The sequence below is a fragment of the Ananas comosus genome, linkage group 1 (genome assembly GCF_001540865.1).
Source record: "Ananas comosus cultivar F153 linkage group 1, ASM154086v1, whole genome shotgun sequence".
In the NCBI taxonomy this organism is placed as follows: domain Eukaryota; kingdom Viridiplantae; phylum Streptophyta; class Magnoliopsida; order Poales; family Bromeliaceae; genus Ananas; species Ananas comosus.
The window spans coordinates 19,143,831-19,159,824 of record NC_033621.1 but is presented as its reverse complement, the minus strand read 5'-3'; the positions used below and the strand labels follow the sequence as shown (position 1 = coordinate 19,159,824).

The 15,994-nt window shown below is 37.9% G+C and overlaps 1 protein-coding gene across 1 annotated transcript; it reads right to left on the bottom strand.

Moving 5' to 3' along the window:
- On the bottom strand, positions 9,119-15,712 carry LOC109711077 (PHD finger protein EHD3-like). The gene is made up of 7 exons (XM_020233978.1): positions 15,144-15,712; positions 13,739-14,161; positions 13,296-13,538; positions 12,620-12,931; positions 11,716-11,805; positions 11,212-11,256; positions 9,119-10,808 (listed from the first exon to the last, which is right to left on the bottom strand). Exons 1-7 carry the CDS (start codon positions 15,264-15,266, stop codon positions 9,654-9,656), a joined length of 2,391 nt encoding a protein of 796 aa, XP_020089567.1. The 5' UTR covers positions 15,267-15,712; the 3' UTR covers positions 9,119-9,653.

Sequence of the window (15,994 nt, the reverse complement as noted above, 5' to 3'; positions counted from 1 at the left end):
TAAAATTTCTAAGCAAACAAACAAATCACACATTAAATATTTATTTTCCCAAGTTCCACTTTCATATACTGCTAAATAACAAAAAGTAAAAAAAAAAATTCAAATCACTATAAAAAAGAGAGTCAAAGGCCAAATCATGGAGAAAAGTTCCTGGGTGAAATACCAATGAAATTGATGGTTCCATAGTAGTCCCTTTCAGAAGAAAGAAAATTAAATTTTAGAAAATTAAGAGGCATAATAACGCGTGAGCCATACATCCACCTATCTGCGAAGCATTGTAGCTGCAAGTACTAGAACCCTATTTAGCACCAAAAATTGCTAAGAACAGAGGAAAATACAACATATCCTGATATTCATATGCCTAAAAATCCCAGCCAAGTTGAAACCAATTTTACGTGCCGAGCCTAACCTCCTGACTTTGATATGCTTACACATTAGAGCTTCTAGATAAATTATACTTTCCAAACATGTTTTCACCTTACCAATGCTGACATAGGGACTGGAATGGAAAGGGGAGATTTTAAGAAAAGAACTAGAAACAGAAAACTACAAACGCAGAACAGAGTCAGTAATAGACCAGTTTGACTAAATCGAATGGAAGTGTTGCTTACATGTGAAGTGCTACTAGGATATAAAGGCTCAAAGCGTATTTGGATGCATGGGTATTTTGTTCAGTATATCTCTTTGTTTAATTAAGAAACAAGTCCGGTAGAAAGATAATCACTACATAAACAAGAGCTAAAAGATGAAGATATTTCTCAGAAATATGGACTCGTACCCACACAAAATCAAGCATCAACCAAATTCAAACTAGTATCCGTATCAACTAATGATCCATCATATGCTACAATAAGAAAGATTTAGATGTCCAAGTACAAGTCTCAGGCAAACAAGAGCTGTAAAAGATCCAAAGCGCAGGAGAATTTGAGTATAGGGTACAAAATGGNATATATATATATATTGTAACCTATTGAAATCTCGATAGCGATTATCAAACTTTAGCCAAATTGGTTAAAGTACAGAGAGAAATTGATGGACAAGTTCCGTTTAGCATTCCAATAAGGTTGGAAAAGCTAAAAATGAGTTTAAGAGATGTTAGAAAGGTTTTAGCATCGATTGACGCGAAATAGAATCGAAAATGGCACAAAACTAATATTCTGAGCAAAGTGTACCGGAACAACCATCGAGTTGTCACCGATACAGCCCTGCAGCCCGAGAAGAGTATACTCTCGGGTTTGATTTTTTGCGAATATGTACCGGTACACCCCTGGTGTGTACCGGTACACTTTGGTAAAATCTGAGAAGTTTGCTCTCGGGTTGCCTCTGAGCAAAAAATGTACCGGTACAAGAACCCGTGTACCGGTACACTTTGGTTTGGCAGCAAAGAATTGAACTGCTGCAAATAAGACTTTTTGGAGGGTTTTGTTGTAATTGTTACAACATGTTAAGACCCCAATACCCCTTCTCTCTCTCTCCCACAGCCATTCACCCCCTCCCTCTCATTTATTTTATTTTCTCTCTCTAGAGAGCTCTCCAAAAAGTGGATTTGGAGAAGATTTGAAGGAGAAACTTCGATTTTGGTGGCTTGGAGAAGATTTAGGACTCTCCTACAAGGTGGACTTGGAGATAGCTTTTGGCTAAGGTGAGTTTAGGGTAAAAACTCATCTAGGGTTTGGATTTTCACTATAGAACTAGAGTTTTGAGCTTCTCTCATGATTAGAAGCTTTGTTGAGCTTTGTTCACCATGAAACCATGGTTTTCCCAAGATGCTCTAATGGTGAACAACTAAGGTTTAAAGTAAATGCCCTAGGGGTGCTTGGAATAACTTAGTGATGATATTAGAATGCTTGCTAATTGATTCTAAGCTAGTTTTTACTTAGGAATGAGATCAATCAAGGAGAAAACCCTATATGGCATTGTTAGGGCATGAATTTTGAGGCTTTTACCTCCGGTTGTTTTCGAGGTAAATTGACCTCTTGGAAACCTAATTAGGGGTATTCCCGACGTGTGGGACAACTCCGTTTGACGTTATAAAAAGGTTTAGATAAAGTTATTGAGAAAAAGCCTAATTTGGCTTCATTTTGCCGCAGGCGAAGGAATAGGGCTTCAAAAAATTTCAAGAAATTCATTGTAGCACCTTTGCAACCATATAAGGTGGGCGGTGCACTCCGAAGACCTTGGAATTCCTTTTATGTCTAAAGTGTCCTATTTGAGCATATGTGTATTGAGCATAAAAATTGCATAGTAGGGTTATATATGAGCATTTCATTGCATGTTGTGAGTACAAATGCATGTGAATTACTAGCAAGAATGTAAGAATTTTATAAACCCTATTTATGCATAACAAGTGACAAGAACTTAGTGGACTCAGTAAATAAATGTGACATCTTGATATAGAAGTAGAAAGTGACATTGAAGAGTCGAGAATGCTAGAATTGGAACACTTAGAAAACAAGCGTGGCATGTGTACAAGAATATAGCAGTGTATATGACGCTAGTGAAAGAAAAGAATGCAAGTAAAGGTGTGATAGTGACATTATGACAATTTCAACCTCAGAGTTAAGAGTCATATGTGCATTATTTCCTTATAGTTAAGGAATGGATTGAACTTGACATCCTTATAGTTAATGATTGGATCATACTCACCTGTAAGTCCTTACTCGAGGGTGGTAACTCCCCCTCCGGCGATGTGCTCCAGAGTTGTCATCACTGGGTGTAGTAGTCTCTCCGATTTTTGGGATTTGAGTTGGTGAGTCTATTGTGGGCGAAACCTACGGGCTAGCCTAGAGATTGGGTTCTGAGCAGTAACCTTGCATTCATCATGAGTACTTTATTGAGCATAGCATTATTTATTGTTTAAGCATATTAGCTGTATTTGCTTTAGCTTGGTTACTATTTATTTATTCTTCTATTATGCCTAATTTAGACCTAGTGGGAAAGTCGGCGTGGTCGGTTGCCGAACCCACTGGAAACTTTGTTGTAGTTCTCGCTGTACTATTTCCACAGAGCCCGGACCGACCGAGCCAGCGGATGATCGGGGTAAGGGCATCGCGCCCTAGATAGAGACCTCCCGAAGGGGTTTCCATTTTATAGTTGCATACCTTTATACATCGCCTTTTTGTATTTTGATGACTATAGATGTTAAAGAAAAAGAATATGAATGATGTAAAAGATATTTTATATTTTAATGCTAGAACTTATATTTTGAGATCATGTAATGTAAAAGAGAAGAAATGATACAAAAATGTAAACAATTTTCTAAGTGTAGTTTATTACTTTAACTATTAGCTATCGCTTGCCCTCGTGCAAGCCATTGTGTGTATGCTTCCGTTTTGTGCAAAATTCATACTCTATTTGTACAGAATGTTGAGCCTTGGGCGGACAGGGGAGACTCTGTCCGTTCGGCGTCTGTTCGACGCACTCGAACCGGCCAAAAGGATCGGGCTCGGGGCGTGACATATATATATAGAACTAGGCTACTATGCTATTAATAGCACCAAGTCATTAGTGCTACCAAGTTTTTAGCCATTGGATTAAGAGATGTGCGGTTAGGATGATGTGGGCCCCCTAGGGTTGAGTGGGTGGTTGATTGAATAGTATGATCTAACGGGTGAAAATGATCAAAATGGTAATCTAATGGCGGAAAAACTTGTAGCAACAGTGTTCGTGCTATTAATAGCCATAAAACGATATATGACACTATTAATCACTTTACTATATAATACCCCACACTAATATATAGTACTATAGATATAACCTATATATACTACTATACTATATTTACTATATTAGTCCGGCTGAGATACTATGATAGCACCAAGGATTTGGTGGCTAATCAAGTTTTTCCACCATTAGATTTAACCTTTGATTATTTTTACCGTTAGCACACGACTATCACACACACACACCCATCTCAACCCAGGTGCCCACACACACACTCGCATACATTCTCAATCCAATAACTAAAAACACTAATAGCACTAACACTTGGTGCTATTGATGTATTCCAAGCCTAGTGCTCTCTCTCTCGTCTCTCTCCGTCTCTCCTCTCGCACTCTCTTATAATATATACACCCACCTATATATAGAGAGAGAGCCAGAGAAGAAGAGAGAAGAGAAGGTATTATATATCAGTTACCCGGAGCAGAAGATGAGAACTAGTCTCTATGTCCCTATTAATACACCAATCATTGGGGCTCTACCCAATTTTTGTCCTTGATTAAGAGATGTGCGGTACATGATGTGGGCCCTAGGGGTTGAGTGTGGTTGGTTGAATAGTAGCGTCTCTAACGGTGAAAATGATCAAAATACGTAGATTAACGGCCGGAAAAGTGGTAGCCACCCAAACACTCGTGCTTATTAAATAGCATATAGCCGGACATATACACCTATTATACTACTATATATATACTAATACACGTATATAGGAGCTAGGCTGGTATACACGGTAGCTACGCCCCGCCTCCGTGCTACAGTTTGGTTTCAATGGTCGCGCTTTCAACTTGACGGATCGCCGCGTCGTCCTGATGCTGCTCCGGCATCTGCCCTAAGAACTTGATTCTCTATCACCAATAAAAGTATTTGAGAACCTATAATCTCGAATATTCGAGACTGCGACCATTTCTCACTCATCCCTATCTCGTATCTCAAGAAAGAGATTCTACAAGAATAGAATTAAATATTTAAAGATAGGGATGTGATATGCGTTGAGTAAAAGAATTTCAGAGTCGTGTTTTAAAGAAATAAATGTATACTGACCTAAAAAATTCTCGTGATTATGACAGAAAAGCACTCTGCTCATAAAGCGAAAAAGAATTCTTGCTTCTGACGTAATCTCGAAGAGATAAAGATTCATGTAATTAACTCAAAAAATTAAATCAGGCGATACTCTTACTTATAAATTCAAGGTGTTATGTAATTCAAACAGCATTCAACTTCATGTATGAGGAGAGTTTAGAGTATCTATCATATACGGAGTGTCATGACAAAAGAAAAATCCTCCTCCTATCCAATAACCCTCAAACTAGGAACATCTCATATTTGTATGTGTGAGAGAGGAGACCACTTATACTACGAATTATATCGAGAAGACTACAGAGAGAGTAAGTAAACTGAGAGCACATGAGAAACCGTTCTCGTAAGATCTGTTATACGAATCTCTGTTACAAAAGCATTGCGCGCCCAGGCTCAACACCGCGAACCGACAGAGTCATGCCCCGCACGCCTGGACCGGCAGACTCACACGCACCTCTGTCAACCATTCTTATAGATATTTCATACCACGCACGATAACAAACCACCGCGGCCAGGCACGCGGCACGCACAGAACGCGCTCATCGCAGAAGAGCCACCCAGGTGGCTTTTCTCTCACGCATTCGCCCTCACCACCCCTCCATGTGACGTACCTACCCCCTGAGAGGTAAAATTTATAAAGAAGTGGAGTGTTTTATTCAAAAAATATATTGTCAAAATAAGTGACGAATATCACAAGCCAATATACGTAAAACGACAGGAGAGCATCGATGAAGACGAGGAGAGTGGAAATAGCGCATCAGTGGAAAAAGAGAAAGGAAATTGTAGGAGGATTATATAAGAGATGCTCTTACTCACAGTAGAGAGGATCATAGTGGCCTATACCTCTGAGAACTCTTCCATAGATTTGTATATTCGCTGTGTTCAGTTTTATCGCACACCAAAGCCTATAATGCTTCTCACAATTATGTATGTCTCAATCATAGATTCTATTCAATAACATAATTTATTATTTCTTGATTATTTCCAACCTAGATTAACATGTACTCAAATATGTGAGTATACAAACTCTTCTTCTTTTTTTCTTTTTATTTCGATATATGTTATTTTTCTTCCATTGAGTTGTATCAGCAAAGGAGAGTTAAGCTGTAATTATGCTAGGTCAGAACGATAATGGTAACCAGAGGACAGAAGGCAGAACGAAGAGAACGTAAGGGCTCCCCGCCCTGCCCTCAACCCCACCGCTTGCGAGAGCCCCCTTCGGTGCCCCCCTTCGAGCCTCGCCCCCACCCGCCCCCCGTTTTCCCCCCGATGACCCAGCCAGCGCGGAATTGGCGAGAATCGATATTCGGCCACCTCTGTAGCAACTTGAATCCTAAAGCCGTATTGAAGTTTTATGAGAAATTTTTTATCGGATTTTTTGATATCATTTACCTAGCAATCGATAGGATTCAAACTCAATAATTTTTAACGGCTGAAAATAAAAATTCTATAAAAACTGGTGATATAGCACTAAAATTTTTTATCAGAAATGTTGATCTTATTGTAGATAGTATAAAGAATTTTGTATCAAAATTTCATCTGATTTGAATACTTCTACACCGTTAAACTTGAAAACGGCAGATATCAACCATTAAAAATTATTGATTTTGAATCATTTCGATCACTAGGTAAATGATATCAAAAATTCGCAAAAATTATTTTCTAGAAACTTCAAATACACTAGATCAAGTCTAACGGAGCCGAACGTCGATTCGAAAATTCCATCATCGAAAACGGCTCAAGAGCACGGAGGCCTTCGTGCTCCTGAGAGCACAGCAGCCCTACTCTATATATATATATATATAGAAACTATCACTAGTATCAAGTCATTAGTGTCATTAGATTTTCGGCCATTGAATGAAAGAATGTGCGTTTAGGATAATAGTAGTCTCTAGGATTGAGTGAGTGATTGGTTGAATGGTATGACCTAATGGGTAAAAATGATCAAAGTAGTAGATCTAACGACAGAAAACTTGATAGTACCAAATGTTAGTTGCCATTGATAGTATAGTAGCTGGACTATATATATATATACACACATTCAAATAGTTTAGAAAAATCTTTAACATCCCTTCTAAATACGAATGAATTTAAAAGACTGAAATTAACAAGTAAATTAGAGATAGTCATTTGACCTATTAAATATAGGGTTAATTTCATACAGGTCCTTGCAAATATAGTGAATCAGGAATATATCCATACAAAGTTCAACTTTCATATTGTTTCTACAAAAATTCTAATATTTTCAAATATGTTCCTCTGTTTGTTGCCATTAGAGAACCATTAGAGAATTGTTTATATTTCTAATTTTACCGTCACAAATATGTCCTTCCAAAAGTCATAACAATGTAATATAAGAGGGATAAAAATGTCAAAAATGAATCCGGGTAAAATATTTAACCAATGATTAACTAAATTTTTCTAACGGATTCTAACGGTATGGACATATTTGAAAATATCATGACTTTTGTAAGAACAAGATATGAAAGTTGAACTTTATATGGGTATATCTGTCATTACTATATTTATAGGAATCTGTATGAAATTAACCCTAAAATATAATATAGAAAGATAACATGTTAAATATTGAAGATGGGGATCGAACCTTCAGATCTCACATAATGCGTGGGTGGAGCTTAGGATTGGTTCTAATTATATATATATATATATATATATATATATATATAGAGTCCGGCTACTATGCTATTAATAGTACGAAGCACTTGGTGCTACCAAGTTTTCCGCCGTTAGATCTACCCTTTTGATCATTTTCATCCGTTAGATCATACTATTCAACCAACCACCCACTCAAACCTAGGGGGCCCACATCATCCCAACCGCACATCTCTTAATCCAATGGCCAAAAACTTGGTAGCAACAATATCCTGGTGCTATTAATAGCATAGTAGCCTAGTTCTATATATATATATATATCCAAAACTTAGCAAGCAATATGTTTAAATAGAAACAACTTAACTAAACAGCACTTTGTATCGAAGCTAGGCTAAAAAGGTACTTGAAAACAAAGATGTGCTACGGTTCTTGCAAAAGATTTGCCAGGATGGTACTGGGTGTTATCGTCTATGCTATGCATGTATGCAGAGCTAGCATTTAGCTTGAAAACAAATTGTGTGTCATGGTACTATTCCTATTCTGACAAAAAGCTGTTTGCTGGAGGAATAAAGGAGATAAAATATGTGCTCCAATTTCTTAATTAGATCCTGCAATTTGGAGTTGAAAAATAAACTGAGTGCAGTTGCTTTTGTTTCTGTTAGAATGCTTTCATACAACACAAAAGTAAACTGTGAAGAAGCGCTCATGCATTTTGAGCGTGTTCTAGAAATGTACAGCCGCCCGTCCTGGCCATTTGAGTGTAGTAGGTCGGGATATCGAGGCTTTGAACTTCCTGGATCGATAAGCCAGTCGGTAGTTCGAAAATCCATCTATACAATTCAGTCGTGCTTAGTAAAATTCTTTGATGCAATCAATTATCAAAGATGAATATGATGATTTCCTTTTACAGCATTGTTCCAAAAGGTTAATAACTAACAGAGAGATTAGATGCTCCTGCTTTACAGAATTTTTTTTCTATATACTTGTTCAAGTTCTAGACCAAATGCATTGATTCGGAAATTAGAAGGATGATTAATACAGTGATCAATACCATTAGGATACCTTTTCTTTTCATGAGTCTAAAAGACTACGAAAAATTGTGATACAATTGCGTGCAGTAGCGATCTGATACCCCTTTAATATTGTACGAACATCTCACGAAGTCACAGATTCCAGGTTGGAATTTATCAAGGGATCTGATTACAGAAATCAGAAAAGTTGCAAGCGCCACATATATTTTTGGATTGAACCTTAATTCAGTTCGAATTAAAACTGTTTGTAAAATGTGTTTTGTCGATTTCTTTTTATTTTCCAAGTACGCAGAAATGCATTTATTGTAAAACAAAAACATGCCTGCGCATCTTTAAGACAGCAACTGCAGACTCCAAAGTGAATCCAATGTACAAAATCAGCATATAAATGCCCCGAATATCGAAGTTAATTGTTTAATTGCTTTTACAATTGAATTTGACACACACCAGCAAACAACTAGTTAAAGAAGCATAATTTCAAAATCTATTTCTTAACTTGCAAATCAGAGATCAGTCCTTATAGGAAATACAAAATTGATTTCATGATTGCACGATTCTCAAGGAATAAAACTTTCAAATTTTCCGATTCTCTTACATCATCACACATATTACAGAAACCTTTTGCATGTCCTAAAACATAAAACCACATATCAAAGCTCAAACCAAGAGCACCATGAACATTGGTAAAAAGGAACATAATGCGGTCACATACTTTCACAACAAAATTGAATTATTTGTACATCCGTGATGAATGTATGTAGTAGTAGTAATGCTACAGCATGGTGACCAGGAGGTACATGACCAGTAATTCTTTCTCATAAAGAAACACATAATACACTGGGAATTTCATAAGGGGAAATGCCCTAACAAAATGTTGCTTCAAGGGCATTACAACTGATGAACAGCACTAGCAAAATTAAACCCAAAAGAAATAAGAGGAAAAAAAAAAAGGAAGAAACACCTGCAACTTTCTACTCTGCTTTCTAACATTTTTGGTAAAATGAATACACAAAATACAAATTCTGCCAAGATTCTTCAGAGATTTTATCCAGCTGCATATTCTTCTCCCACCATACACCATTACCTTACCAACATTGTACAATATTAGTACATGGAAAAGGTGAGACAAAACTCAGCCTAATCCAATCAAAAAATCCTCCAGTTTTATCGGACTTAAACAGCAATGTTTCAGGCCTTAGTACCCACCTTAAATCTCTACTTGCCATTGATGTGCTCCTCAAACTTCAACTTCTCCGCAGCACTAAGCAGCAAATCCACCGACCCGTTAGTCTCGTAACCTACCTTATTAAAATCATTCTTTCTATGTTGCTGTAAAATCATCTGTTCATACTTCCTCATCCCCTCCTTTGCCCTTGCCACGTTGCACGGAATACAATACCATAGCCCCTTGGGCACAGAACTCCGAGGTGGTTCCATGCAATATATGTGGTACGCCTCATCACAACCATCACATAACACAATCTTATCGTCATCTTTATCAGAGAGACAAGCTCGGCATAGGCAAGAAGGGCAATACCAACAGGGCTTATTTCGTTGCGCCTCGCTAGCAATTTGGGAAGTCTTTAGGCATCTTATGTGGTAGTACCTGTAAGGACAGTGAACGTGGCCACAGATTAGAAATCTCTTGTCGTCGTCTTCACACGCTCCGCATAGCTTGCACAAGCGAGAGAGAGCATTTCTAGAAAGTCCCGGAGGGTCCTTGGACTCCAAACTAGAGTGTTCTGAGCCCTCTCTCACGCTTCCATTCTCATTGGCTTCCACAGTTTCGGAGACCTCAAGGCGATCACAAACCACACAATTCTCATGCAAGCTGTCTTGATGAGATTTGGGCGATTCCTTCTGAACAGGACGACAGGTGGTGCAGTACCAACTCCTAGTCGGGATTGATTTGACAGTCGGTTGGAGGCATGAGAAATGGTACATTGCTTCGCATCCATCACAAATAAGCCTCCGATCGCCATTAGCTTCTTGGCCACACTGTTTGCACGGCAAAATTTTGTATAGGCCGGAGGCCTCAGTTTGATCTGGTTTTGTAGATGGGTCCACATTGCAGGACTTGAACTGTATACTATTAGTGCGGCAGACCATGCAGTACCAACTACGGGTCGGGATTGGTTTGATTGGGGGCTGAATGCATGATAAATGGTACATCTCTTCACACCCATCACACATGAGGGTTTGCTCACCATTAGCTTCTCGACCACAGTGTTTGCATGAGAAAATTTTATACGGGACGGAGGCATCAGTTTGATCCAGCTTAGTGGATGGGTCTGAATTGCAGGAAGTGAACTGCACGGTCGTGTGTGACTCCAAGGAGTTCTTCGGTTCCAAATCAACAACACAGTTCTCCTGCATTAATAATGTAATATTGAGTAAAGAACACTCTAATAAATAAATTAAGCACATGATATCGACCAAAATATGGATTTTCAATTATACAACCCTGCAATTTTATGAGATTTCACCTATACCCCTGTAAAATTGTTATTTAAGTGTGCAACCCAGCCTAAAACGCTTGCTTATTTGAAGATGCGACCCCATTGATGTACAAAAGGAAATTTGGTTTTTTTTACATATATACCCTAGCAGGGACATGAATGCAAACATACAGATTCCAGGGGCATGCATCCGTCTACTAACTTTGTAAGTTTAATTATGCAATTCCTGCAGATAAAGTTTACTTATGCAATCCCGCATATCTGCAGGGTTAAATATGCCAAAAATTCACAAAACATGAGTAAATGTCACTTGCCTTGGACTTGTGTTCACCCGCCCCAAGTTCCAAATCTCCATCAATCTATACAGATTTAGCTTGGATCAGCCCACATAGAGGCATGATTACAAAGATCATCACATTCAAAGGTGTGAATTTTAACAGAAGATAGGTAATAAATAAAAACTTCAGGACCTATAAGGATCCTCATCGTTTTCTCAAATTCAAGATTTTTTTTTTTTGCATATATACCCTTGGAAACATGGGAAATTGCTTGAATATCCAGGCAGAGAGGTATTTGCATGCGTAACTTTGACACCATACTTATCTGCATTCATGCTGGTGAGGGACATAAACACAAAAATCATTTTTTCATAGATACCCCTGTATGTGTAAATAAACAAGTTTTCCAATGGCTCATATGCAAATACCAACTTAGCAGAGGTATTTGCACAAATTTGCGCATTTGCAGGGGGTATTCAGAATTCACAAACGGATCAAGCTGATAAGAAAAATTTAATATGAGAGGACCACAGATAGTACCTGCTTCTGATAAGAAGCCCTCGACACACTTGAGAGGCTGCTTGTTAGATGAATTATGTTCTGACCAGCTTTTTGCATTTCCTCCCAGACCTGCAGGAATATTTAAAGAGGCACGTCAATTTGTTACATTTTAATTGATACAGATGAATAGATTAAAACGTGGTTTGTATATTAAGTTTCCTGATGATTAAGAGCCCTGGAGAGCAAACAAAACCAGGAAACTCAAATAGAAAAAAAAAAAAAAAAAATGATGGTCCATTACATCTTTCATGGCAATAAGAGGACATTTCAAACTATGCATGGCTGAGAGGAAAGTGGAAAAGCACAGAAGGACATTAAAACTTATAATGTGGAATATGTAAGAAAGCTTATACATGTCTTATCCAACAAGATTAACTGATTTCAATTTGGTTGAATTGTACAGAGTTCTTACCAGTTATAATCAAGCAACATGAAATAATTTTGAAATCTCAGCACTTCTCTTAAACTCTCAACAATTCTTAACTTGCAAGATCCATCAAATATAGTTCGATTTTTATTTTTTTTTGTTAGAATAAGGAAGAGAAGTTTTTCCCGCTACGTGCAAATTCAACTTGTATTTGAAAGCTAAATTGACCCTACAGTTGATATCTTTAATTCAAACCCAAAAATATGTGCAAACCTTCTACGGGAAAAAAAAGAGGCAGAAACCATGAATCTAGAGCAAACAGAACTCTTTTGCTGCCGAACTATACTTATATTGCTCCCTCAATAACAACAAGGACACTTTAAGGGCATCTCGAGCTGTAACGCATACATACTAAATAGAGCTACAAAAAAGCACAAAATAGAGATTTAAAGGGGAAAAAACGAAAAAGAACTAAGAGAAGAAGAAAGATAACATGAGGCGGATGTTAACAATTACCTTTTGGATATCTTGATTGAATGATTCTGGTGATCGCCCGTAATCCCCATTTTTCATCTTTGAATTGATTAGGCTAAAATCAAAGTATGTTTTGCTTTTGCTATCTGGGAAAACTTTGTAAAGAAAATCACATAATAAGACAAACTTCTCCGAACGTAATATATCTTCAAAAGCATTCTTGCACTTTGTAGTATTAGTATTAGCATTAGCATCTACTTGATTGCCATCTCTTGATCCATCTGAGGCAGAACTAATGGAACTATTTAGCCTTTCGGAATTCGTTTTTACTTCACAATGCCCCTCATACCTATCCTGATAGTCATGAAAATAAGAATGATTATGAGAAACTTCCGGATTTAAATTCACGAAGGTCCTGTTATTGGCCTTGCTGGAGCTTCAACTAAGTACTGTTTGAGTAGGATGGTTAGGCCAAGTTATAATAAAGTTGTAATAAACCCTCCGAAAGCTTCTCAATAAGCTGAAGAAGAACTTCAAATTGGAGCTTCTACTTGTATGACTTAAAGGCTCGTTTCAGCTTCCCGCCAAACGAAATCTCTAGAAGTTTTTGCTAAACAAGTAGTTGTGGCTTTTCAAGTCAAAGAAGCCACTCTAGAAGCAAGGCCAAACAGGCATAGAATAGAGAATTACGCATCAAAGTAAAACAATTTCCCGATACCTGTTGATTCTCTATGACCCTAGGTCCATTAGCTGTGTTAGGCTTCATGGTGAATCCTGAAGGACCACACTTAAGAGCATCATCTATGCAGCTTTTTATACCATCACCATCACTTATTGATGGTAATTGCAGCATGTTTTTCAAAACATCTCTCCAGTGGCTCCATATACTATTTGTTCTACCATTAACATTTTGCTCGTAAGGGCATTTTGATAATACTGTGCCAGTAATATCTTCCATACCCTGCAGCACAAAATTAAGCATATTATTACTCAGAAATGAACAGAATTAGTGAGATTACACCATGATTTCTTCAAGGTGATGCATCGAGCCAAAAGAAAAATAAAAGATAGATTGGGCATTAACATCATACTAGTGAGAGTGCAGCATAAAAACCAAAGATCAAGCATTAAGGAGAAAACTAGTTAGAACAAATCTAATACCTTAGTAGTTGGATCATGGTCAGCCTCGGATTGTCTAGTGGCTCCCTTTGAAACCCTAGCAGTACTTTCCACCTGCAACTCTAGGTCAACAGGCAAATGATTTTCATCATTCGCGGCATCGCCATTGCAACAATTTAATATTGTCATATTATCTGTACCACCGGATATATCCAATCTCCTTTTCTTGGACCTCCGTTTCATAAAGAGATTGTTCTTTATCATTCTAGAAACTTCTTCCGGAACATTCGGGCACTTACGAACCGCGAAGCCACCAGCGAGATGCCACTTCAGTCGAGAGACACCCCCATTGTATCGTGTTAGTCCACACCAATTGCATTGCCAGTGCAATCTGTTTCCATCGACCATCATCGCATGGTCCCACCCAATATCCCTTTCCCTCTTTCTGTTGGAATTGTCAGAGGCCTACAAGTCCGCACAACATATAAGGTGAAAAACAAATTTCTTATGATAATATCACTCAGGAAGATGAATATTCTCAAAGAAAAACACATCCAAAATCATTTTCAATAACAATTCTGTAGTATCATTAAAAATATAGCTTAACTAACTAGAACATGCTTTACATATATTTGTAGTTTTGGTTGATAATTTCCCCAACGGACAACAAACTATGTTAGATTTCTCACTACATCATCATCAGATTTCAGTTTCACCAAACATTCCATACAATAATGTTTGATCAAATGACAAACAACTCCATAGCAATCACTAACTATTCTAAACAAATATGAAAGCACACCATGATTTCAGCATCTTTTAGATATTACAACCACTTAAAATAATAATAAGATGTTCAGCTCGGTCCTAAACGTACAAGCTTACTATTACACTCCCATCAAGACAAAAAAATATACCTTTATAAAAATACAATTCCCACGTATCAGATAACTTAATAAGCAGCTCTGTTTCCTCATTAAGATAGAACAAACAAGACATGCCTGAGATTACTATTACACAGAAAAGTAATGTCAAAACAATTAAATCATTATTGCTACAAGAATCAAGATTCCAGTGTATATTTTCGTATACGTTTACAAGAATCAAGATTCCAGCGTATTCGTGTGTGTGTGTAGCACAATTACTAAATGTGAAGGCAAAAACGAAGCTTAATTTACCAATAGTCGTAATTGACTACATAGAAATTATCATTTTTCCCCGGAATCTCTTTTTCCCATTTCTTGCATCAAGAAGCATTTTCCCATTTCTTGCATCAAGAAGTAACCTTGGCAATTTATTAAACTTAAGCACCAAGTGGATAGTTAAACCCAATTATGGCCTTTAATTAACAACAAATATCACAAAAAAGAAGAAAAAAAGAAAAACCTATATAAGCAGAAGCAACAAAAGACAAAAAGAAGAGGAAAAATGATATCTTTCGCCTAACCCCTCCATCATCGGGACTCGGCCTTGGGCGCTTCCGCCTCTTGTAAGTGATAAGCCCCTCCTCCCTGGCCGAATCCTCGACCTTCACCGCCGCCCCATTACACTTCCTCTCCTCCTCCAACATCTCCTCCGAAACCCTAATTCCGCCCCCTCCGCCGCCTAGGGTTTCAAGAACGACCGGGGCGCCACAAACATGGCCCCCACAGATCCAAAGGGGGCAAAAGCACACAACAAACCTCTACAAATCGCCAAAGAAACCCCAAAACAAGAGATGGGCAAGGGGAAAATTAGGGTGGGGAGTGGGGAGGAAGAGGAAAACTTGGATCTTGGGCGTATAAAGATGAAGAAGAAGAGGGAATTGAAGGGAAAAGAGGAGAGAGGAGATGGAGAAGGGGAGAAAGATTGAATCTTTGAGAGGGAGGAGGAGGGATTGGGATTTGGGGGATGGTGTGAGCGGCTTCTGTGAGGTTTGAATTTGGGAGAGGGAGTGGAAAAGAGGTTTGGGGTAGAGAGAGAGAGAGAGAGAGAGAGAGTGTGCGTGAGGGGTTTTTTTACTCAATTGGAGAGAGAGATATGGGAAGAGAATATGCAGGGGAAGGAGCCGTGCTTTTTGATATATGCGCGTGTTGTGTGTGTCTTTTTCTTCGGAGTACTGCTGTGCGAACCCTAGAGTGTACCCCAAATAACTCCATATTTGATTTTTTTTTTTTTTTTTTTTTTCTATACGGGATAAGAAATAAATATTTATAATTATCTGTTATATTTCTAATCCACTGGAGATAAAGAATAAATCTAACAGATAAATCCTAATCTGTTTAAATCTCTATCCATGTGAGATTTAGTCCGAATATG

Bases quoted from the DNA above. Each gene is read 5' to 3' on its own strand.
- LOC109711077 (XM_020233978.1), bottom strand. From the start codon at position 15,266: ATGTTGGAGGAGGAGAGGAAGTGTAATGGGGCGGCGGTGAAGGTCGAG. The intron at 11,806-12,619 runs GTAATTGTTAAC...ATATTCCTGCAG, and splicing joins TCAATCAAGATATCCAAAAG to GTCTGGGAGGAAATGCAAAA. The intron at 11,257-11,715 runs GTACTATCTGTG...AAATCTGTATAG, and splicing joins GGGCTTCTTATCAGAAGCAG to ATTGATGGAGATTTGGAACT.